The sequence below is a fragment of the Lynx rufus genome, unplaced genomic scaffold, assembly GCF_022079265.1.
Source record: "Lynx rufus isolate CCGP_SWC_20201006 ecotype Redwood Valley unplaced genomic scaffold, mLynRuf1.p SCAF_13, whole genome shotgun sequence".
Taxonomy (NCBI): Eukaryota; Metazoa; Chordata; class Mammalia; order Carnivora; family Felidae; genus Lynx; species Lynx rufus.
Window position 1 is genome coordinate 24,769,371 of NW_025814827.1, and position 25,678 is coordinate 24,795,048.

Here is a 25,678-nt window from a genome sequence, read left to right on the forward strand (position 1 = left end):
GAAAAGAAATACATAACTTTATACTAGAGAAATCCTGCAGTTACTACATTAATCAAATAATCAAACTCAACATCACTAATCCAGGACATCCTAGGACATCATGTGCTGTTTTGTTGGATTCATTAAAAAGTACCCAATTCAGTGCCCCTTGGTGGCTCAGTCACTTAAACATTCAACTTCAGCTCAGGTCATGATCTCACAGTTTGTGAGTTCAAACCCTGTGTCAGGCTCTGTGCTGACAGCTTGGGGCCTGGAGCCTGCTTCGAGTTCTATGTCTCCCTCTCTTCTGCCCCTCCCCTGCTCACACTCTGTCTCTTTCTCTCTCTCAAAAATGAATAAACATTAAAAAAATTTTTTTTAAAAAGAAGTACCCAATTCACTTACAAATTCTTTTAAAAAAATGTTTAACCTAAACTTAATCATCCCTCACGATTATCTGCAGGATTACTCTCTATAGTTAGAATTGATTATTCTGCTGTATAACTTATGTAAGTTATGTTAGTGACTTCTCTAAGTCTCAGAGTCCTCACTAGTAAAACAGTAATAGTAGATCAGATATGTGTGCAAAAACCTAAATATACTGTTTAGTTTGTATAGTTAGTAACCTACAAATAGTTTAGTGTATAGTAAGAATTTAGGATATTGGTTCACCTCTGCTGTCGAATAAATCCATTCATGACCAACATGGAAACAGCTGAATGAAAACAACATTTCTTTTTTCCACAAATAATTTCCTTGTCTTCATTATTCCGTGTAATGTGATAGTATGTTTTATAAATTCCCTACACTTGCTTAGATCCATAAGCTAATGAAGTCCCAAATATGCCAGAAGTCCTTCTAATTCCAAATGTTCAGAGGAGATTTTAGGTAAGAGAGCATGGATTAGAGTATTTTTGTACTGTATAAATTTAGATTGACCTGTGACAAAATTACCAATTTTATACAAAAATGGTCAAATAGCAATTTTATGTAGCTCAGCCTAATGCATGCCTTAGTGGTAGAGCCTTGGTACATTATCTTTATTTGCCAAGCAGACTTTTTTCTCGTACGTTTTAGAGAAAGATTTGTTCAGGGGTGGCTGGTGCCTCAGTTGGTTAAGCGTCCAGCTGTTGGTTTCGGCTCAGGTCATGGTCTCAAGGTTTGTGGGATTGAGTCCTGCGTTGGGCTCTGCTGACAGCGCAGAGCCTGCTTGGGATTCTGTCTCTCCCTCTCTTCTGCCTCTCACCTGCTCGTACGTGTGTGTGCACACTCTCTCTCAAAAATTACAGTAAAAATAAACATTATTTTTAAAAATTTTAAGAAGATTTAAGAAAGATTTGTTCAGAGGAGGACAGAGAAGGATTTGGATCAGTTCAGGTTTGAAGGGAATTGTGATGTGATGTGGTATTCTAATTATCTCAGGGTGTTTCTTCATTTCATACTCTCCACTCCCACCCCATCTGCGTTGGTTATTCTTTTCAGTTACTTCTTGGCTCTTCTCTGCCTTTTTTCCCAGGTAGTGGGAAATGAGGCAAAGGACAGAACATTTTTTCATTTCTTCTTTTTTCCTCTCTTTGAACTCTGGATTAGTCTTTTTCAATAGGCAGTTGCAGAATCTTGAAGACTTGAGAGTTGTAGTTTCTCAGAATTTCTTTCACAGGTAGCACTTAGAAATAGTAATGTACTTTTTTTTTTTTTTTTAACTGGTAGAATATGGAAGTTAGGACAGGTTGAGGTATTTCTTTTTTTTTATGTTTCAAGTTTTTATTTAAATTCTAGGTAGGTAACATACAGTGTAATATTAGTTTCAGGAGAATTTAGTGATTCATCACTTACATGTAATATCCAGTGCTCATCATAACAAGTGCCCTCCTTAATCCCCATCACCTATTTAGCCCATCCCCCACCCGTCTGCCTCTAGCGCCCTCAGTTTGTTCTCTATAGTTAACAGTTTCTCTTATGGTTTGCCTCCCTCTTTTTTTTCTTTCCCCATGTTCATCTGTTTTGTTTCTTAAATTCAACATAAGAGTGAAATCATACAGTATTTTTCTTTCTCTGATATATTTTGCTTAGCATTATACTCTCTAGGTCCATCATTTGTTGTTGCAAATGGCAAGATTCAATTCTTTTTTATGGCTGAGTAATATTCCATGGTGTGTATGTATGTATGTATGTATGTACATACATGCATATATATACGTATGTATATACGTATATGCGTACATACATATACATATATAATACATATATGGATATACACATATATGTACATACATATATATGTATATATGCCACATTTTCTTTATCCATTTATCAGTCAGTGGACATTTGGGATCTTTCCATAATTTGGCTATTGTTGAGAGTGCTGCTGTAAACATCAAGGTACATGTGCCCCTTTAAATCAGTGTCTTTGTATCCTTTGGATAAATACCTAGTAGTGCAGTTGCTGAGTCGCATAGTAGTTCTGTTTTTCACTTTTTGTGGAACCTCCATACTGTTTTCCAGAGTGGCCACACCAGTTTGCATTCCCGCCAGCAGTGCAAAAGTGTTTCCCTTTCTCTGCGTCCTCGCTAATACCTGTTGTTCCCTGAGTTGTTAAATTTTAGCCATTTTGACAGGTGTGAAGTAGTATCTTATTGTAGTTTTGATTTATATATTCCCAATGATGAGTGATGTTGAACATCTTTTCATTTGTCTCTTGGCTATCTGTATGTCTTTGGAAAAATGTCTATTCATGTCTTCTGTCCATTTCTTCACAGGATTATTCGGTTTTTGTGTGTTGCATTTGGTAAGTTCTTTATACATTTTGGATACTAACCCTTTATCAGATGTGTCATTTGCAAAGATCTTCTCTCATTCCAGCGGTTTCCTTTTAGTTTTGTTGATTGTTCGCTATGCAGAAGTTTTGTCTTGATGAGGTCCCAATAGTTCGTATTTGCTTTTGTTTCCCTTCCCTCCAGAGACATGTCTAGTAAGAAGTTGCTGTGGCTGAGATCAAAGAGGTTGCTGCCTGTGTTCTCATCTAGGATTTTGACAGTTCTCTGCCTCACATTTAGGTCTTTCATCCATTTTGAATTTAGTTTTGTGTATGGTGTAAGAAAAGTGGTCGAGTTTCATTCTTCTGCATGTCTCTGTCCAGTTTTCCCAACACCATTTGTTGAAGAGACTTTCACTGGATATTCTTTCCTGCTTTATCGAAGATGAATTAACCATATAGTTGTGGGTTCATTTCTATGTTTCCTATTCTGTTCCATTGATCTATGTGTCTGTTTTTGTGCCAATACCATACTGTCTTGATGACTACAGCTTTGTACTATAGCTTGAAGTCTGCAATTGTGATGCCTCCAGCTTTGCTTTTCTTTTTCAGGATTGCTTTGGCTATTCAGGGTCTTTTGTGGTTCCATACAAATTTTAAGATTGTTTGTTGTAGCTCTGTGAAAAATACTGGTGGTTATTTTGATAGGGACTGCACTGAATATGTACATTGCTTTGGGCAGTATAGACATTTTAACAGTATTCTTCCTGTCCATGAGCATGGAATATTTTTCCATTTCTTTGTGTTATCTTCAGTTTCTTTCATAAGTGTTTATAGATTTTGGAGTACAGATCTTTTACCTCTTTGGTTAGATTATTTCCTAGGTTTTTGGTATAATTGTAAATGAGATCACTTTCTTGATTTCTCTCTCTGCTGTTTCATTATTGGTGTATAGAAATGCAACAGATTTCTGTACATTGATTTTGTATCCTGAGACTTTACAGAATTTGTGTATCAGTTCTAGCAATATTTTGGTCTAGCCTTTCGGGTTTCCTACATAGAGTATCATGTCATCTACTAATAGCAAAAGTTTGACTTCTTCCTTGCCGATCTGGATGCCTTTTATTTCTTTTTGTTGTCTGTTGCTGAGGCTAAGACTTCCAGTACTGTGTTAAATAACAATGGTGAGAGTGGACATCCAAGGCAGGTTGAGGAATATTAAATGCACTACATAAACACTGAAGTAGGGGTGCTTGGGTGGCTCAGTCAGTTAAGTGTCCTACTCTTGACTTTGGCTCAGGTTGTGATCTCACGGTTTGTGGGTTCAAGCCCCGCATTGGGCTCTGCTAACAACACGGAGACTGCTTGGGATTCTGTCTCCTTCTCTCTCTGCCCCTCCCACCATCTCCTTCTCTCTCCCTCTCTCTCAAAATAAAAAAAAGGAAACTTTAAAAAAACAATGAAGTAATAACTCATAAGAGATTGAGAAAGAAAGTTTTAGGGTGTGAAGGGAGTTTGAAGTTATCACACAACAAGAATCCTCTGTGGGATATAGCTCTTATAGCAAGGTCATAATTGTGTCCCCGTAAGAAAGTGACTTATTTTCCTTAAAAGAATGTGTTCTGGGCAAATGCGTATAACTTAAATGTTTCCTCAAATAAGAAATAAATTCATTGGAAGATCTTCCCTCTTAAGGAAGTACTGTCAAACCTTATGTATAAATAGCATTATTAAAGTGTTTTGTTGTTGGCAAACCAGATTATTACCAGTGTGAAAATTATTGTTCGTGTCCTAGACAGCTGCTCAGGAAGCAATCCTGCATGCGTCTGGAAATGGCAAACCTGTACCGTCTAAGGACTACTGCATGCTCTATAACCCTCATTGGACAGATCTTCCAAGTACCCTAGAAAATGCAGTAAGTAAATCACAGTTAATATTTATTTGTAAACATAGAATTATTGAAAGGCAAGAATGAGTATTATATTTTAGTGTGTGAACTAGCTGTAATATATGATGATTATTTTTTTTTGCTTTGGCTTACATGTTTTTCTGTCTGTGGGAAAAACAAGTTAGGGAATTTTAAAATACTTAACTCAAAGCCTGGTTGTCATAAAATATTTCTAATTTAAAAGAACCTGGTATTAAACCAATATTGATACTTTGTCACTGAATGCATTTATTATGAAATATGATCTTTATCATGTTAAAGACATTTCGTCTTTTCAGACTTCCATCAGTTTGATGAATCTGACTACCACACCATTGTGCAATCTTTCTGATATTCCACCTGAAGGAATAAAGAACAAAGCAGTTGTGGTACAGTGGGGAACCTGCCATTTTCTTGAAAAAGCCAGAATTGCAAAAACAGGAGGTGCTGAAGCATTATTGGTTGCCAATAACAGTGTCCTAGTAAGTTGTAAAACTTAAGTAACTCTTGAACTCAAATTTGATATCAAATTTCACAGGAATTGAACTATCTTTTTGGTATGTAATTTATGGGCCAAGTTTTGAATAATCCCAATATAGGGTTATTTTAAAATAAATATTCTGGCACTGATAGGCATTGAACTGGAAAACTTTGTAATTTCTTTTTTTTTTTAATTTTTTTAATGTTTACTTATTTTTTGAGAGAGAGAGAGAGAGAGAGAGTACGAGCAGGGGAGCTGCAGAGAGAGGAGACAGAATCTGAAAGCAGGCTTCAGGCTCTGAGCTGTCAGCACAGAGCCTGACGTGGTGCTTGAACCCATGAGCCGTAATATCATGACCTGAGATGAAGTCAGACGCTTAACCAACTAAGCCACCCCGCGCCCCTGTAATTTCTTTTCTATTCCTAAATTGAGCAAGACTTTGTCCTAACATATTTGTTAGGTACAAACATGTCTGTATATGTGTGTACACACACACACACACATATATACCTACATATAAGTCGGTTTAAGTTTATGCTAAAAGGATTCCAGTTTGAGAACTCTTACTATTATATCAAGAAAGAACATATGAAACTTTGTTTTATAACTAAAAAAAAGATACAATGTTTATATTTAATGGAATAATGTGTATTTTATTCTGTAAGTATACTAGTAGCTCATAAGTTTTCATAATATGTTTTTTTCTTTCAGTTTCCTCCCTCAGGGAACAAATCTGAATTTCATGATGTGAAAATAGTGATTGCATTTATAAACTACAAAGATTTTAAAGATATGAAGCAGGTAAATTAGTAATTATGTATTATACAAAGTTTATACATAGTACAATTCTTTACTTTTAACTATTGATAATAAATTTAAATTATATATGCTCCATTTGCTAACAAGAAGCTATAAAGGCCAATCAGGTCTTTATTTGGGAAATGTTTATCTCCCAGTGAGCACAAGGTGCTTCAGAGCCCTGACTTTAGAAAAGATACTGATTTGTTTTGACTTTTTAATAATCTCTGTTATATCCTTTATCGTAGCTTTAAATCCCTGACAAGATGTGATTGTGTGGAACACTGAACTTTCAAGATTTAATAAACCAAAGTATAGCCTCATAGTTATGACAAGAGAATACATTATGTTGTCAAAAATGGTTCTAGTGTTGTGGATTTTGTAACGTATAGTATCATTTTCAGAGTGAAATGAGAGTATTGCTGCCATAGGCTGTAGTAGAAAGAAAACTAATTCTGTTGTTTTAACTGTTATTTTGCCTTTCAGACTCTTGGAGATAACATTACTGTGAAAATGTATTCTCCATCGTGGCCCAACTTTGACTATACTATGGTAGTTATTTTTGTAATTGCTGTGTTCACTGTGGCATTAGGAGGCTATTGGAGTGGACTAATTGAATTGTAAGTTTAACTAAACTTCAGTGTTTTTGTGATAGATGATTAAAAAAATTATTGTTTGATAATCATTTCAATCATGTTAACAACATTTAAAATTTACCTGACCTCAGAATATAGTGCTAATGAGATAAGATTGCAGGTTTGTCCTCCTGTAGGACATTTAACTTTTCACTGAGAAGAAGGGAGTCATAGCTTCCTCTAACCCTTCTGCTGGTAGGATAACATCGAAATTACATCAAAGGCTTTTTAAAATTAAAATGTTTAGTTATCTCTCACAGAAAAGATGAAGATACTTAGTGTCCTAATGTGCCTATTTATTTAGATTGAAAGAAAATAAGCAAGAGAAAGTAGGGCTGGGGGTTTCAGCTCTTCCTGAGTTCAGTCATTACAGTGTGACTTCATCATTCTGTTTAATGCTTTAGGAATTCTAAGGATATGAAGCATGTTCACATTTTACTTAAATATAGAAATTCTAAATGTACATAAAATTTAGATTTTCCTGTTGATTAACAACCTGAAACCAATCTTCTTATAGTTGTGTTTCTTTGGCTCTGGGTTAAAGCAGGCAACATTGTTTAAAAGGATCAGTTCATATTTACAACTCTGAATTTAAAAATGTGCTTCAATCATATTATTTTATGCATAAAGGACAGTATACTCATCTTGTGAATTGGTCTATAGGTTCCATTAAAAAGGACTTATTTGCAACTAAATGAAGTTTATTTGTAATTTCTTTTTTTTTTTTTTAACGTTTATTTATTTTGAGAGAGAGAGTGAGCGTGTGTGCACGCACATGTGCTCACATACGCTCACATGAGCAGGGGAGGGGCCAAGAGAGGGAGAAAGAGAGCATCTCAAACAGGCTCTGCACTGTCAGTGCAGAGCCCAACACAGGGCTCAATCCAACAAACCGCGAGATCATGACCTGAGCCAAAATCAAGAGTCAGACGCTCAATCGACTGAGCCACCCAGGCACCCCTGTCTTATTACTGTGATGTATCACACTGATTGATTTCTGAATATTAAACCACCCTTGCATCCTGAACAAAAATCCCAGTTTATTGTGGTTAATGAATTTTTTTTTAATTTATTGTTGGATTTGGTTTGCTAATATTTTGTTGAGGATTTTTGCATCTATGTTCATCAGAGATATTGACTTACAGTTCTCTTTTTTTGGGGGGGTGGCTTTATCTGGTTTTGGTACTCCTGGCCTCATAGAATGAATTTTGAAGCTTTCCTTCCTCTTATTTTTTGGAATAGTTTGAGAAGAATAGATACTCACTTCTCGTTAAATGTTTGGTAGAATTCAGCTGTGAAGCTGTCTGGTCCTGGACTTTTGTTTGTTGGGAGTTTTTTGATTACTGATTCAATTTCATTGCTGGTCCTCAGTCTGTTCAAAGTTTCTATTGCTGATTCAGTTATGGGAGATTGTATGTTTCTAGGAATTTATCCGTTTCTTCTCAGTTGTCCAATTTGTTGCCATGTAATTTTTTATAATATTCTCTTGTAATTCTTTGTATTTCTGTGGTGTTGGTTGTTATTTCTCCTCTTTCATTTGTGATTTTGTTTGAGTCCTCTCTCTCTCTCTCTCTCTCTCTCGCTCTCTCTTTTTTTTTTTATGAGTTTGGCTAAAGGTTTATCAATTTTGTTGGTCTTTTCAAAGAACCAGCTCCTGGTTTCATTTATCTGTTCTATTGTTTTGTGTTTTTTAGTTTCTGTTTCCTTTATTTCTGTTCTGTTATTTGTTATTTCCTTCCTTCTGCTGGTTTTGAGTTTCTTTGTTTCTTTTTCTATCTCCTTTAGGTGTAAGGTTAGGTTATTTGTTTGAGATTTTTTTCTTCTTCAGATAGGCCTGTATTGCTATAAACTTCCCTGAAAACTTTTTTTGCTGCATCCCAAAGATTTTGTGCCTTTTTGTTTCTATTTTCATTTGTTTCCATGTAATTTTTTATTTCTTGTTTGATTTTTTTGGTTGAACTATTCATTGTTTAGGAGCATATTATTTAACCTCCATGTTAACTTGTGGTCTTCCCAGCTTTTTTCTTGTGGTTGATTTCCAGTTTCATAGCATTGTGATCAGAAAAGATGCTTGGTATGACTTTTATCTTTTTTAATTATTGAGGCTTGTTTTGTGGTCTTATATGTGGTCTGTTGTGGAGAATGTTCCATGTGCACTTGAAAAGAATGTGTATTCTGCTGTTTTAAGATGGAAAGTTCTGAATATATCTGTTAAATCCACCTGGTTCAATGGGTCATTCAAAGTCACCATTTCCTTGTTGATTTCCTGTTTGGATGATCAGTCCTTTGATGTAAGTGGGTTGTTAAAGTTCCCTATTATTATTGTATTACTATCATTTCTTTCCTTTTTGTTTGTTATTAACTGTTTTATGTATTTGGGTGTTTCCATGTTGGGTGCATAAATACGTACAACTGTTATATCTTCTCATTGGATGGTCCCCTTTATTATTATATAGTGTCCTTCTTTGTCTCTTGTTACAGTTTTTAAAGTTTGTTTCTAGGGTACCTGGGTGGCTCAATCAGTTATGTGTCTGACTCTGGATTTTGGTTTAGGTCGTGATCTCACAGTCATGGGATTGAGTCCCAGCCCTGGGCATGGAGCCTGCTTGGGATTCCCTCTCTTTATCTGTCTTTCTCTCTTCTTTCTCTCTGTCTCTCCCTGCCCCATCCAGCCTCTGCCCCTCCTCCACTCTCTCTCAGAATAAATATACATTAAAAAATAATAAAGTCTATTTTTTCTGATATAAGTATTGCTACTTCAGCTTTCTTTTCATACCCATGTGCATGATAAATGCTTTTCCTTCCTTTCACTTTCAATCTGCATGTGTCTGCAGGTCTGAAATGAGTGAGTCTCTTGTTAGGCAGCATACAGATGGCTCTTCTTTTTTTTTATCCATTCTGTCACCCTCTATCTTTTGATTGAAACACTTTGTCTATTTACATTCAAAGTAATTATTGATAGATATGTACTTATTGTCATTTTGTTACTCTTTTTATGATTGTTTTTGTGGTTCTTTTCTGTTTCTTTCCTTGCTCTCTTCTCTGACAATTAGTTGGCTTTCTTTGTGAGATACTTGGATTCCTTTCTTTTTATTTATTTTTTTAATTAATTTATTTATTTTGAGAGAGACAGACACAGAGTGAGTGGAGAGGGGCAGAGAGAGAGGGAGACAGAGAATCCCAAGCAGGCTGTGTGCTGGCAGTACAGAACCCAATGTGGGACTTGACCCCATGAAACTGTAATACCATGACCCAAGCCAAAACCAAGAGTCAGACACTTAACCGACTGAGCCATCCAGGTGCCCCAGCTTTCTTTTTGTTTTTTGCATATGTTTTACAAGGTTTTTGATTTGTGGTTACCAGTAGGTTTATATGTAAATCTGCATATAGCAGTTAGTGTTAACTTGATAGTCACTTACATTTGAACCCATTCTTTACCCCCCACCTCCCGGGTTTTAAGTATATGATAGCATACTTTACATCTTTTGATTTTGTGAGTCCCTTGACTGATTTTTTTGGATATACTTATTTTTTACTGCTTTTGTGCTTCCTACTTTTTTTACTCCCACTTATGGTCTTTCCTTTCCACTCAAAGAGTCCCCTTTAACATTTCTTGTAGAGCAGGTTTGGTGGTGATGAATTCTTTTAACTTTTGTTTGTCTGGGAACTTCCTTATCTCTCCTTCTATTCTGAATTATAGCCTTGCTGGATAGAATATTCTTGGTTGCACATTTTTTCCTTTCAGTACTTTGAATATATCATGCCACCCTTTTCTGGCCTGTATAAGGTTTCTGTTGAAAATTCAGCCTATACCCTTATGAGGTTTCCCTTGTACATAAATGTTTTCTCTTGCTGCTTTTAAAATTCCCTTTCAAAGAGCACCTGGGTGGCTCAGTCGGTTAAGCGTCCAACTTCAGCTCAGGTCACGATCTCATGGTTCATGAGTTCAAGCCCCACGTCAGGCTCTGTGCTAACAGCTCAGAGCCTGGAGCCTACTTCAGATTCTGTGTCTCCTTCTGTCTCTGCCTCTCCCCTGCTCATGTTCTGTCTCTCTGTGTCTGAAAAATAAACACTAAAAAAATTTTTTTTAATTCTCTCTTTCGAGATTATGAATTTTGAAATTGAGATGGCTGATTCTAAGAGTAAAATAAAGATAGAACTAAGTGTATGTGTGGGTGTGGGTGAGGGGCCTGACCTTATAATACAAGAAAGAGAAGATGAATCAGTGACAAAGGGAAAAATGTTTTGTAAAAAGTAGAATGATTAAGAACATTAGCATCATTTGCAACAACATGGATGGGCTTTGAACGCACTGTGCTATAAGTAAAATAAGTCAGACAGAGAAAGACAAATACTGTATAATGTCACTGATATGTGGAAGCAAACAAAAAAGGAACTCAGAGACACAGAGAGTCAGATTGATGGTTCCCAGAGGCAGGGAGTGAGGGTGGCAAAATGAATGAGGGTTATCAAAAGGTACAAACTTCTGGTTATAAAATAAGTAACTCTTGGGGATGTGATGTACAGCATGGTGACTATAATTGGTAAGACTGTATTGTGTATTTGAAAGTTGCTGAGAGAGTAGATCTTGAAAGTTCTTATCACAAGAAAAAAAATGTGACTGTGGTGACGGATGTTAACTATACCTATTGTGACCATTTTGTTATGTATGCAAATACCAAGTCATTATGTTGTATACCTGAAACTAATATTATATGTCAATAAGATCTTAATTTTTAAAAATGAACATATGGACTGTCATTTAGTGAGTTAAAAGAGAAGGGGAAAGAGAATAAAACTTAGGAAAGGGAAAAAATTTACCAGAACAGGAATTCGTAAGTCAGAATTACCTGCCAAATGAAAGATGTACCTTATGCAGAAGGGAAAGATGCCTTGGTTCAGTTTAAAACTGAGAATTAAAGTCTTATTATAATGAAATCATTGGTTCTCAAGCTCCATAAACTCAAGATGGCATGAAAAAAAGCTTAGCTTTTCATTATACATAGCTCTTAAGCTACTTAGGAATATAGTGTTTTAAAAGATGAATTGTTGTATTTTATATGATATAAATCTAGTATATGTTTCCTTTCCAAAAATTGCCTGGTGCTTTTTACTTTGCCATATTTATCTTTTCCTTTAAAGTGTTCTACTGGTTTACTGAATAGGAATATATAAATCTTTCATTGTGATATATATGAATATATATATCTTTCACTGTGATAAAAATAGCTTTAAGTGTATCTGTTTGCAATGACAGATACCAAAGGTTGGCACCTTTTACCACTCAGATACCACTTTTATTGATACTTCTGTTGATACCTTCACATCCAGCTCTGCAGTTGCCAGAATGTGCTGGTGTGGCTGTCTCCAGACCCTTTCCCTGCTCTTTTCCCAGGCAGCCTCCCTTGAGTCACAAATACTCGATGTAGTGACCATACTAGTCAACAGTTTTCTAATAAGAAAGTGGTATGTTGGTAAATAAGCAGTCTGGCAAGTGGACAATTTGATAGAAGTAAACTTTTTTTAACCTGAAGTTTGTATTGAGCCAGACCTGATGAGAAGGGTCAGGGTGTAAGCAAAGGAAATGAGAGTTTAGTTGATCAGAGCTGAAGGGAGTAGGAGTAAAAAAGTATATAGAGGGCTCCATGTAACTGAGATGAGACAATAAGATGACAGAACAGAGACTGCTCAACAAAGGACACTACTGACCCCTCTTCAACTTTTATCTCTGCTTTTATTAGCTATGTGGCTTAGCAAGGGTTGTTGCTATGTTAAGGTAGGAGAAAGCTATGTCTTGAACTTCTTTTGAATGCTTTGTAATATCCTGATGAGCACAGAACAGGTATACAGTAAATACTGAGTTGATTGAAAGAAGAATTTAATGTTTACCTGTAAGAGAAGCTAATTTTAGAAGTACTTTACTGTCTGTAACTTGGTAATAAGTATGTTGAAAGAATTGGTTATCATCAGAAATTTATTACATCATTATAGTTTTCAAATTAGATAGTATAAACATCTACAAACATTAATTTGTTTATGTGATAAATATCATCTGTGTCAATAATTTTGCTTCCAGAAAAGAAAAAAGTGTTGTTTCAGAAGTTAGTGATTAATAATAGATCGTCTCTGGAGCATAGAGCTTATAGGGACCTTTTACTTTCTAGATTAAGTATTTTCTATTTGTTTGGTGTGCAGTTTTTTAAAGTATATTACTTTGTAGTCAGAAACAAATTTAAGTTGGTATTGGAGGTCAATTTTAAAAATAACTGTACCTGGCAGAAATTTTCTCAAGTTCCTGTGTATGTTTATTCAGGGAGAACATGAAGGCCGTGACAAACACTGAAGATAGAGAAATGAGGAGAAAGAAGGAAGAATATTTAACTTTTAGTCCTCTAACAGTTGTAATATTTGTGGTCATCTGCTGTGTTATGATGGTCTTACTTTATTTCTTCTACAAATGGTTGGGTAAGAAGTCCTATTTTGTATTTGCTACTTTCAGCATACAATTTTTTCATTTACTTCACCAGATTTCCTTTAAGGTATTCTACCTGGAAAGCTTAAGCAAATAATTAAAAAGTGATACTAACTTTTTAAACTATCAGAAGTGTTAGGATCCCCATTACTCTGGGATAAAAAATACTCAGATTGAAAATATACTATGTCTTCAGATAAGAACACTACTTCATATGACTTGAAAGAATTGCTGTGATCCCTAAGTTTCCCTCTCTGCACATAAAGCTTGATAGCCCAGTATCTAAGCAGCACACTAAAACTTTATTATTTGAACTTTATTAAAAGTTTATTAAACTGAATTCGAAGTTTATTCAAATTGCTAATTGATTTGCCTCTGCTCACTCCCAAAGTGTAGTTTGTTCTTTTGTCAGCTTGCAAATCAAGATGTGTTGCTCATATTTTGTTTTGCTTGTATAAACAGTCAGGATTATACTACATCTAAAGACATACAAACATGCAAGGACTTGTCTGTGGTCTAGATAGTAACTGATACCTTTCCTTTAAGAAGGTAGGGGTAGGAACTGTATGGTCTTGCCCATCCCCTGGACTATCTTGCTAGTAGCCTGAAAGAATGGAAATTTGCCATCTCTGGCTGATGTACAGCACAAAGAGGAGGGGACTAGGATATAGGGCAGTGTGCCTGATAAGAATTGGCAAAAACCCTTTATAAAAACTGCTACAGACTGTAGTGCTTATTTAGAGAATATTAGTAAATTTTCTGGACTAGAAAACTGAGGTTAGTTTCAGCTTATTGTCTAATTTCTCCTGTCTACTATGACATATATTTCCAATTAGAAAAAAGAATTATTTCAGGGCGCTTGGGTGGCTCAGTAAGTTGGACATCTGGCTCTTGATTTCAGCTCAGGTCATGAACTTGCGATTTGTGGGATCAAACCTGCACTGAGCATGGAGCCTTCTTGGGATTCTCTCTCCCTGTCTCTCTACCTCCACCATCCCCCACTCCCATAAACATTAAAACATGAAAGAAAAATTATTTCAATGTCACTCCTATTTCAGTCTGTTGCTGGGAGAATAGATACTAGGAAAGTTATTTCTATTACATTGTCATTGTGCAGCTTATATTTCTAATTTAATACACAGCCTTCAGTTTGCGTCTGGCCCAAAGTCAGTTAATTAGTGATCTTTGAAAAGGGATTCCTCTACCCTATCCTAAAGCATGTTTTCATTTTTGGTGAGAAATTTCTTTAAACTTATTGATATTTAAAAAGCCTTGTTTATAAATGTAATTTTTTAAATTTTTTAATTTTATTTGAGACAGAGAACACGAACAGGGGAGACAGGCAGAGCGGGGGAGAGAGAGAGAGAGAGAGAGAGAGCAGCTCCACACTTAGTGTAGAGCCTACCATGGGGCTTAATCCCAGGACCCTGGGATCATAACCTGAGCTAAAATCAAGTCAGACGGTCCAATGACTTAGCCACTCAAGGCACCCCTATAAATGTAATTTTTTTTTTTTTATATATGAAATTTATTGACAAATTGGTTTCCATACAACACCCAGTGCTCATCCCAAAAGGTGCCCTCCTCAATACCCATCACCCACCCGCCCCTCCCTCCCACCCCCCATCAACCCTCAGTTTGTTCTCAGTTTTTAACAGTCTCTTATGCTTTGGCTCTCTCCCACTCTAACGTCCTTTTTTTTTTTTTTTTTTTTTCCCTTCCCCTCCCCCATGGGTTCCTGTTAAGTTTCTCAGGATCCACATAAGAGTGAAACCATATGGTATCTGTCTTTCTCTGTATGGCTTATTTCACTTAGCATCACACTCTCCAGTTCCATCCACGTTGCTACAAAAGGCCATATTTCATTTTTTCTCATTGCCACGTAGTATTCCATTGTGTATATAAACCACAATTTCTTTATCCATTCATAAGTTGATGGACATTTAGGCTCTTTCCATAATTTGGCTATTGTTGAGAGTGCTCTTGCACTGTTGGTGGGAATGCAAATTGGTGCAGCCGCTCTGGAAAGCAGTGTGGAGGTTCCTCAGAAAATTCAAAATAGACCTACCCTATGACCCAGCAATAGCACTGCTAGGAATTTACCCAAGAAATGTAATTTTTAATGTAAGAGGGAGATCGTTAAATCTCATGGTTTATCCCAGGACATGGGATTTAATTATGACTGACTAAATCTATGTGATATTGCAAAATTTATTTTTATTTTGGTTCCTTATGGTTCCTTTTGGCTAAAGTTGCTGCCATTTTTAATATATGAAATGTATCAAATTGTGAGGTTTCCCCTTACCATTTAATGTTAAGTCATGTTTAAGAAAGTAACTAAAGATAGTTATATTAACCATATTCTTTCCCATGCCTAATCATTTTCTTAGTATAGTAGGCATTGAATAAAATACCTAAAACTCTGTTTGGGTCTCAAGAGCATGATTTCTACCTATGTTTTAAAACTTGGGTGGGCAACCTTTGGTGTATGATTTACCAAACATAACTTGGCAATTTTTTACTGTCTTTCTTACTGCTTACATTACCATATATAACTAGTAATAACAAGTAACAAGGAACTAAAAAAGTAATTTGTCCAAGTTCACCAATTAGAAAGGGGCCAATAGTTGAAAACAAGGATATCAGAAAATTGGGGAATGGTAGCTATGTTTCTAAAAAAGGAATAGTTTTGCAGACTCGTGAACAAGATCTAAGTTGTCCAGCTACAGAAACAGCAAGATGCCAGGTGATTTTTCAGGCTTTTTTGTGACATTCTAAAGATGCAATAGAAGCTGTATTGGTTAAAAAGAAGAAAGATTGATTTACTGTCTCTAGATTACTCTCTTTCTCACCTACACAGAGTTATAATTTTCTGAAATTTAGTGGAACTTGAAAAATTCAGGTAAAATTTGTATTTCCATTGTGAAATTTTGAGAAAGCTAAGAAAGTGAATATTTTATTTTAAAGTACAATCATTTCTTCCCCTGTTTAGGAATAAGGAGATTAAATGTAATTTTAAATAATTGTCAAATAACTATAGCTAATATAGAAAAATAATTGAATTTTAACTACCTTAGTTTCATAGCATAACAGAGTTTGTTTAAATGGATTTGGTTTTACCACAGATCAAGTTATTAGAGATAAATTCCACCATAGGAAAATATAGATAGCGTGGTTAATGTCTAAGGTAGGTGTCAGTTCTCATCCTTAACCTGCATTTTTAAAAACATTTATACTATTTAAAAACATTTATACTATAAATAGTATACTTTTAATACCATTTTTAAAAACATTTATACTATTTTTATACTATTTAAACTATTATACTATTTATACTATATTTATACATATACTATGTTTATTTTTTAAAGAGAGAGTAGATCCAAAGCAGGCTTTGCACTGACAGCCCAGAGCCCAATGTGGGGCTCAAACTCACAACCCCGAGAGATCATGACCTGAGCCAAAGTCAGACATTCAACCACCTGAGCCACCCAGGCACCGTATATTGTTTTCTTAATTTGTCCATTCCTTACATTTAAATACTTAGAAATATCTACAACTCACTTTGTAAACATCTTTAACAGACATGTTAGTTTGAATCATTGAATGATAGAAACTGTAGAGACAGCTTCAGCCCTTGAGCAATCCTACCCACTCTTCAATGAAACTCAAGTTGTAAATATTTTCAGTTTAGTAACCTATTCAAATTATAGTATGGTCACTGCATTGAAAGTATCATGTTTCAGTAAGAAAGCTAAACCTTAATATTGCTTGTATAAATATTTTCTTATCACATTTCCTTTTGTTCTCATATAACTTAGTGTCTTGTTTTTTTTCTAGTTTATGTTATGATAGCAATTTTCTGCATAGCATCAGCAATGAGTCTGTACAACTGTCTTGCTGCACTAATTCGTAAGATACCCTGTGGACAATGCGCGTATGTATCTCTTACAAGGAATTCTATAACGTTGGTGTTTGTAATTTAAAATGATACAGGGAAAAGTAGGAGTGCTGTTTTAAACCTGTGCAATCCAATATACATGTGGCTGTTTAAAGTTAAGTTAATTAAAATTAAATAAATTTAAAAATTCAGTTCCTCAGTCTCGTTAGCCACATTTCAAATACTAATAACCACATATAGCTACTATCTTGGACAGCACAGATCTGAAACATTTCCATCATCACAGACAGTTCTGTTGAACTGATAAAAGATTTTTTGATGTATCATTTGTTGTACTTAAAACTTAAATTGATATTTTAATAACTTTCTTGTGACTGTGATTAACATTTGCCATTTCTCATGTTACATGAACATTGTCATTCATCTACAGAGTAAACTAACCTATTTTGATCTGTTTTTTAGGATTACATTTCGTGGCAAAAGCATTGAAGTGAGACTTATCTTTCTCTCTGGACTATGCATAGCAATATCTGTTGTTTGGGCTATATTTAGAAATGAAGATAGGTATGACTACTCAGTGTATTTGCTCTTAGATTAAGAATACATTATTTTATATCTTGCATGATAATTATGCATTTTGGTTAGTATGGATTTTTTTTTTTTTGCTTTTATCCCAGAATACCATAGTCTTGAAACAAGCTAAATAAATACTTAAATAAACAGATCTTATGCTAATGGATTCAAGGTCATATAGAGAAGCAAATATGTATTATGATTTAACCATCTAAGCTGAAATAGGCTTCAAAAATATACTTAATTATGGTATACCCACACAAGTACAATGCAGCTGTTAAGGATGAAGATCTCTATGAATTGATTTGCAGTGATTTCCAGGGTGTATTTTTTTTTTATGGTTATTTATTTATTTATTTTTGAGAGAAAAAGAAAGAAAGCGAAGGAGGTGCAAAGAGAGAGGAGACAGAGAATCCCAAGCAGTCTCCGGGCTGTCAGCACAGAGCCCAGTGTGGGGCTTGAACTCATGAACTGTGAGATCATGACTGAGCCCAAATCAGGAGTCAGGATGCTTAACCAACTGAGCCACCCAGGCGCCCCCTAAGGGTGTATTTTTAAGTGAGAAAAGGATATCTAGAGTATGCCATCTTTTATGTAAGAGAGGAAATACACAGATATCTGTCCATTTGCAGGAAGGATAACCAGAAAAAAAATTTAACTTTTTAATGGTTTATTAATAAAATTATTAAAGCCCAGAACCACTTATAGACTAAAATTTGGAAGCAAAGCGTATACAATTTTTGGCAGCTTCAGTTGATAATTATGCATATCAATTCCTTGTAGAGTCTGTTACATAGATCTTATTTCCTTTAGATTGTAGCTCTCTGGATGTATATTAACACTAATACCCTTTGTTTTGAGCTACCTTTCTAAAAGGGACCTGTGTATAAGTTCAAAGGTTAAAGATAAGTATGCACTATATCTGATATATATTCTGAGGTAGCCTTTCAACTTTTTCTTAGTATAGTGGTATTCGTTATTCTAGGACAGTAAACTGATAAATATGGAGCATATGAGAGGTTTTTTGGTCATTATAATTGCTGTTTAGTAATCAAATAGTCAAATCATAGCAATTGAATGATATCACTTTAGTGATCTATTTCTTTTGAAAAGTCCCATCTAAAAATAACTACATAAACCAATTAAAGTTAACTTCTTTTGATTTTAGGTGGGCTTGGATTTTACAGGATATCTTGGGGATTGCTTTCTGTCTGAATTTAATTAAAACACTGAAGTTACCCAACTTCAAGGTAAAGTATACTACTTTGCTAGCTTAAATAATTTTTTCTTTTTAAAAAAACTTTATTAATGTATAATTTACATATAATAAAATGCACCCATTGTAAGTGTACAGTTTATTAAAGTTTTGCAAATGAATGATTTTGTAGCCACCGTCTTAATTATACAACATTTCTCATCTCTTCAAAAGCTCTGTTCTGCCCTTTTGCTGTCAGTCCTAATAACCAGCCTCAGCCAACCACTGATTTGGTAGCTAAAATATTTTTAATCATTTGTATAATATGTCAGTTTCACAAAATCCTTATAGACAAAATATCAACGAAGAGCATTTCTTTGACTTAGTGATTCATTTTTTTTTAAAGAATAGGATAAAGAAGATAAAATTTTTAATGTGATAGGTAGAATAAAAGTATAAATAATAATAACTGTTAAATACCTTTCAAAAACTAGTGTTCAAATGTAATTTCACGTGTTTATTTGTACTTGCAAAATAGTATAATCTCTTAATTTAGATATTGAAAATTTGACCTTTACATGTTTCTTTTTTCAACAGTCATGTGTGATACTGCTAGGCCTTCTCCTCCTCTATGATGTATTTTTTGTTTTCATAACACCATTCATCACAAAGGTATGAGAAACATGCTAAAAGATGAGAATCTTAAACCTGCTCTTAGATTGTTGATTTTGCAGGTATTTACCATTGAATGCATTCTAATTCTCTTTCAAAAAATTGTCATTGAAATTGGCCTTTTACTAGGGGATTTTTTTTAAGCCTTTAAGTTATTCTACTAAAGAAAAGTATCTCCTGGCTAATCATGAGAACACAAATTTTCTTCCTACTCATTTTAAAGTAACTTTTCTTATTATAAAACAATAAATGTTTGCCATAGATAATATAAACAGCAAAAAGAATGAAAATGTGTCATTGCTGCTTTCCTTTCTGTACCCCTAATTTGAGACTAAGAAAGAGCACCTAATGTGAGGCTCTGTAACCTTGTTACCCTGGCAGGTCACTCAGCACTTTGTGCTTCTGTTTCCTAATCCGTTCCATGAGGGAGTGTTGGCTAGCATTCCAGCCTTCCTCTTCCGTCAGTAGAATTCTTTTGGGCAGAACTGACAGAACCCACTATAACCTTTCTATATCAGAAAGGACCCCTCCTCTATCCAAAGCCCCTCCTCTATCCACCAGAGGCCAGGGTGGGGCTGGGCCTCAGGAGAAACTAGACCCAGGGGCATATACTCTCCCTTTCCACTTCTGTCCATTTGTTCACTGTCGTAGACTGGCTTTTTCTATGAGGTTAGAATCGGCAGCTGACAGCTCCTGGTTCACCTAAACCAGCCCTGCCACTAGCTCTTCCGTAAAATGGCATTGCTGTTCCCAGAATAAGGGAGAGGTGTTGGGTGAGTGTGATAGTCCTTCATTACTTGTCATGATTTTCTGCCTTATCTCAATTCCTATCTTGTGAGTATTTTATTGCTCACTTCTCCCAATTTCCCCATTTTATGTTGAGTCTTATTTTGTAACTTTATATCATCTCTTTATCCTTTGTCATTCTCACATATTCAGTATCTGATATTATAATCACTATGTTTTTTCCCATTAGTTCTTTATTCTTTAGCCCCTGTCATCTGTGAAATCACTGTAAAATTGCACTTTTACTATTTGCTATAATAGCATAAATATGTGGCACAAACATGTGCCCTGTTGGGAGCTAAAATGCAAGTAGGTAGTAAACGTAGTTAACTGCCCCAAATTAGAGCTAACTGGACCATTTTAACTAGAATCTTTCTGTGCCTTAATGATGAGCCATTTGACTCAGTGACTTTGTTGAGCAAAAGTAACCTTTTTAAAGCATAGAATTAGTATTATGGATTATAACAAAAAATGTCAATTAATGAAAGCATTGTTTTAACATTTATTTATTTTTGAGAGAGGGAGAGAGACAGAGCATGAGGGAAGGGCAGAAAGAGGGAGACAGAGAATCCCAAGCAGGCTCTGCACTGCCAGCACAGAGCCCAGTGTGGGGCTTGAACCCATGAACCATTAGATGAACCTGAGCTGAAACCAAGAGTCGGACACTTAACTAACTGAGCCATCCAGGCACCCAAAAGTGTTTTTTTTTTAAGTTCTATCTATAGCTGTCCCATCTTGTATCAATTTATTCGGTTCAAAAAAATGTTTTTGTAAGTCACTCTAAAGGGGTCTCATAATGAAAGTAAAGCATTTTCTGTACAAAGCCATTCTCATAAATCAGCAGATAATCCTAGCATGTGACACGTTTATTACACAGTGGATATAGATATGAACTGTAACTAAACCCTTAAAATTTTTTTCCATTCAGTTTTAATACTGGAGTCTCAGAATTTTAAAGATACAGGATAATAATAAAGGTGTCTATGAGCCCTCTCTGTTTATTCTCTGCCTAGAGAATTTTTCATCTTCTTTTTTTTCCATATTAGTTCCCACCGATCAGTAATGTGATTTCTAGTAATCTGATCTGGTGTAAAAAATTAGAAGTGCTCTTTGAAGTTCACTAGTGCAGATTTACTTTAACACCTTCTTCTGAGTTTGGTTTGCTTGTTTTTATTAAGGCTGTAGACCTTACCTTAGTAGGTAACTCAAAATAAAAATTACATATATAATTTCTGATTTTTGAGGTTTTTTTAACTGAAAATTTTAAGGATTAAACATTGGGAATTTTTTTTTTAATTTTTTTTCAACGTTTATTTATTTTTTGGGACAGAAAGAGACAGAGCATGAACGGGGGAGGGGCAGAGAGAGAGGGAGACACAGAATCGGAAACAGGCTCCAGGCTCTGAGCCATCAGCCCAGAGCCCGACGCGGGGCTCGAACTCACGGACCGCGAGATCGTGACCTGGCTGAAGTCGGACGCTTAACCGACTGCGCCACCCAGGCGCCCCAAACATTGGGCATTTTAAACCTATTTTTCAACTCTGGTGTTAGTAGAGTTTTAATGAGTAAGCTGAGCAGGCCGGCTATAAGAACCTGTCTTCATTTTTTTTCCACCCACCCTGTAACTTGGTATAGTATCTTACAAATACTACTTAGATATCTTTGAATGTAGGAGAGGATATCAGTGATGGTCTTTACTTAAGTGTTTAAAATAACAGAAAATGAACCAAAATGTACTCTGTCTAGAAATTAAATCACATTATGGTAATTTGCTATAAGGAACTGTATTTAATATTAGTCTATTTTCCTAAACTCCTGTGGCACTTAACCCTTCTGTAACCTGAAGTTTAACATGAGGAAAAGATTTCTGTAGCTGGAGATTGTATCCTTTCTACTCGGCTCAGGTATCAGTGAAGTCCTCTTAAAAACACTAAAGTGATTTCTCCAATGTTCCCCACCCACATGGAAAATATTATAACTAGTCGATCAAATTCTCCTTATGCAGCATTTATTTATCTTCCCACTACCTATTTGGTGATATACTCATCATAATGTAAAGCATAGATGGATGCTTCTAGCAGTCTTAATTCGCTGCCTCCAAATGTTTCCCTTTCACAACAGACTTGGCTATCAGGAAGGAACTATTAAGGAACTCCTCGCACAGCCCACATAAAAAGGCCTTAGCCAGATACCATGGATGAAATTCAGCTAAGGTTAATGTTTTGATTGGGACATAAAAAGCTGGCAAGGCTGAAACTGGACAGGAGACAAGCTTAAGATGTTTCTCAAGTTCTTTAGGACTGGGTCTTTTCAAGTTTGGCTTCATTGTTATTATGGCAAGTAGGCAGAAGGTCAAAAGTCTTTTTTATTCAAAGAAAGTTACCAATATTTATTACAAATCAGATTTTAATATTTCTTGTGTCTCTATTCATTGTTATTGCTAAAAATGACTAAGGGCACATAATATATGACATAATGTAACTACAAGCACTTAAAATTTATAGCCTATTAAAAATGCTAGTAGCTGTTAGTTGTCAGTACAGATCACTGCCCAAAGCTTCACTTGAATAATCTGTGTGTGGTTTATCTGCTAGTTTCTGATCATTGTTGAGTTCTAATAGTGTGAAGCCATATGCTAGGTGAATTTTGTTTAGATGGCTCCAATTTTTGCTAGACTCTTTTAGGAAAAAAGTGTTCTACAGCCCATTTTTCATCAGTTTTCTGTAGGCCATTAGCCATGGGGTCAAATTATTTTTGAATACTGGTAGATTGTTCTCTTTAAGTGATTGGGCAATTTCTTTCATCTTCCTCCTCAATTTTAGAATGGCGAGAGCATCATGGTTGAACTTGCAGCTGGACCTTTTGGAAATAATGAAAAGGTAGGGATGGCAATTAAATAGAAATGGCTGCCAGCGTATATATGTGTGTCCAGTTAATAATTTTGCCTTCCTGTATAATTCATTGGTCATGTAGTGCATGTTAAGGTATTGTAAAACTTTATTTCTCGCAAAATATAGCCCTTTTCTTAGTTATTCTAAATTATTAAATACCTATTGACTTGGGTTTCATCCTAGAATGATGGAAACTTGGTGGAAGCCACTGCTCAACCCTCAGCTCCCCATGAGAAAGTAAGGATTGTATTTCAGATATGTTCATTGGACTTTAAATCATACCCTCTGAGACAAGATTCTTCTTTGGGGGAAAAAATCCAGATTGCAAAAAAAAAAATAATAATAAAAAATTTTAAAAAATCTATGTCAAGGCCTCAGTCCGATTTTTGGTAAAAAGGGAAAAAAAGGTTAGATGCGGGGATACTAGATTAATACTGTCAACCCTTATGTGTGTTGGGTTTCATTTTTCCAAACTTGTGTATCTATTTCTTTCAACCTTTCTATAGATTCAGAGTATATATGTATAGTTTATGTTCTCTGATTTCAAGTTCTTCTAAAATGTCTATTTAAAAGTTTTAAAACAATTACTCTCATATCCTTCCCTTTCTAAGAGATGTGGGTAAATATTCCTAAGAAGTTTATTGGTGCCTTTTTTTTCCCCCCATAATTACAGTTACCGGTAGTCATCAGGGTACCAAAGCTGGCCTATTTCTCAGTAATGAGTGTGTGCCTCATGCCAGTTTCAATACTGGGTTTTGGAGACATTATTGTACCAGGTAAGCAATAGTAACAATTTCAGTACAAATATACTGATGGTTTAAAATCGCCAACATTTAGTATCTATTGAAAGTTACCTACTCTGTATTAAGTATTTGTAGCTATGGCTAGAGCTGAGTCAATGACCAAGATAGGAAAAAAAAAAAAAGGCATTTCAAGGGGTAGAAGAAAAAGCCCAAATGGTAACAGCCAAAGATATCTCCCATGGCTCAAAAAAAGTTTCTTAGAGGAAGCACCTAGAATCAGTTTGACCTACTTCCCCAAGAAAGTTTATAATAAAACTCTTCAAAAGTTGAATTTAATAATATGAAGTGTATTGTAATTTCTATTACTTCTATTTTAAAATAATAGTTATATGGCATTATAATACCAAAAAAATAGAGCATATGGTCTGTCTTCTTTGATAGTTGTTGCAGGTCTGCATATTCTCCTCACTGGGCAACCTACAGTGTAAACTTAATCCCAGCCCATTAATAATATAGCTTAGAAGTAAAAGACTTAGAAGTCTTTGCTAATCAGCTGAGAGATTGTCCTTCCTTGCTTTTCTTGCAGTCTCTCTGTACTAAGTGCCTGTGAAGGGTAAAAAGTACGGCTGCTTCTGAAAAAGACTTTTAGTTTACATAGTAAAGCCAGACAGAGAAGCTAACAGCTCTGCCTTGTGAGTTGGTATGGCAGAGTCCAGTGCAGCAACTCTCTTAGTTCATTTTCTAGGATAGATCACATGTTAGGCCACAGAGCAAATCTTAGCAAGTTTAAGAAGATTGAAATTACATACCAAGTATGTTTTCTGACCACAGTGGCATGAAACTAGAAATCAGTAACAGGAGGAAAACTGGAAGATTCACACGTACATAGAAATTAAACAAAATAGTTTGAACAACTAAAGCATCAAAGAAAAAATTAAAAGAGAAATTAAAAAATACTTAAAAAAAAATGATAAGAGAAACAGCATTCCAAAACATATGAGATACAACAAAAGCAGTTTAAGCAGGAAGTTTATAGTGATAAGCACATAGATCAAGAAAATAGAAAAACCTCAAATAAGCAGCCTAACTTTACACGTAAGGAACTAGAAAAAGAAGAACAAACTAAGCCCAAAGTTAGCAGAAAGAAGGAAATAATAAAATACAGCAAAAATAGAGAACAGGAAAACAGTAGAAAAGATTAATGAAACTAAGAGTTGGTCCTTTAAAAAGCTAATAATGACAGACCTTCAATTAGACTAAGAAATAGAGAACCTACATCATTAAAATTCTAAATGAAAGAGGAGACAATACAACTGATACCACAGAAATATAATAAAAAATTTTCTCCATATCATAGAATGTTAAGCAGCTAATAAAAAATCATGTTTTTAAAGATTGTTTAATGGCTTGGAAAAATGTTTAAAAATGGCATTAAGTTAAAAAAAAATCAGCGTTTATGATTTTGTCCAGAATTTGTGGGTACTTTAATGTTCTCATGGTACAAAAATGAAGGTTAAATATAATGCAGTGTGTGCTGTTGCAGTTAAATTTGTGTTGCTGTTACTGTTTTAAGAAAATAATGTGGAGTTTGGGTTTCTTGTTTTTTTTTTAATTTTTTGTTTTTTAGGACTGTTGGTTGCATACTGTAGAAGATTTGATGTTCAGACTGGTTCTTCTTCTATATACTATGTTTCCTCCACAATTGGTAAACTTCTGTTTTTTTCTATTATGTTTGAATTATATTGTCTGTAGGAAAAGGTAGAGGTGTCAAAATAAGGAGTCCGGGATTCTAATTCTTCATCATTAACTAATAAGACAAGTTTTTCCATCAAAAAGGAATAATACTTTAATACCTATATCATAAAGGTTT

At 35.0% G+C, this 25,678-nt stretch overlaps 1 protein-coding gene across 1 annotated transcript in view; it reads left to right on the plus strand.

Annotated features, from left to right (window-relative positions):
- Nucleotides 1–25,678, plus strand: part of SPPL2A (signal peptide peptidase like 2A) — a 52,595-nt gene that overhangs the window by 14,706 nt on the left and 12,211 nt on the right. Inside the window, exons 2-13 of the mRNA XM_047075114.1 lie at nucleotides 4,530–4,649; nucleotides 4,961–5,143; nucleotides 5,854–5,943; nucleotides 6,427–6,560; nucleotides 12,889–13,040; nucleotides 16,888–16,984; nucleotides 17,411–17,512; nucleotides 18,690–18,771; nucleotides 19,314–19,388; nucleotides 22,997–23,053; nucleotides 23,739–23,841; nucleotides 25,436–25,513. Of these exons, the coding sequence (XP_046931070.1) occupies nucleotides 4,530–4,649; nucleotides 4,961–5,143; nucleotides 5,854–5,943; nucleotides 6,427–6,560; nucleotides 12,889–13,040; nucleotides 16,888–16,984; nucleotides 17,411–17,512; nucleotides 18,690–18,771; nucleotides 19,314–19,388; nucleotides 22,997–23,053; nucleotides 23,739–23,841; nucleotides 25,436–25,513 (1,273 nt within the window). The remainder of the gene's footprint in view (nucleotides 1–4,529; nucleotides 4,650–4,960; nucleotides 5,144–5,853; nucleotides 5,944–6,426; nucleotides 6,561–12,888; nucleotides 13,041–16,887; nucleotides 16,985–17,410; nucleotides 17,513–18,689; nucleotides 18,772–19,313; nucleotides 19,389–22,996; nucleotides 23,054–23,738; nucleotides 23,842–25,435; nucleotides 25,514–25,678) is intronic.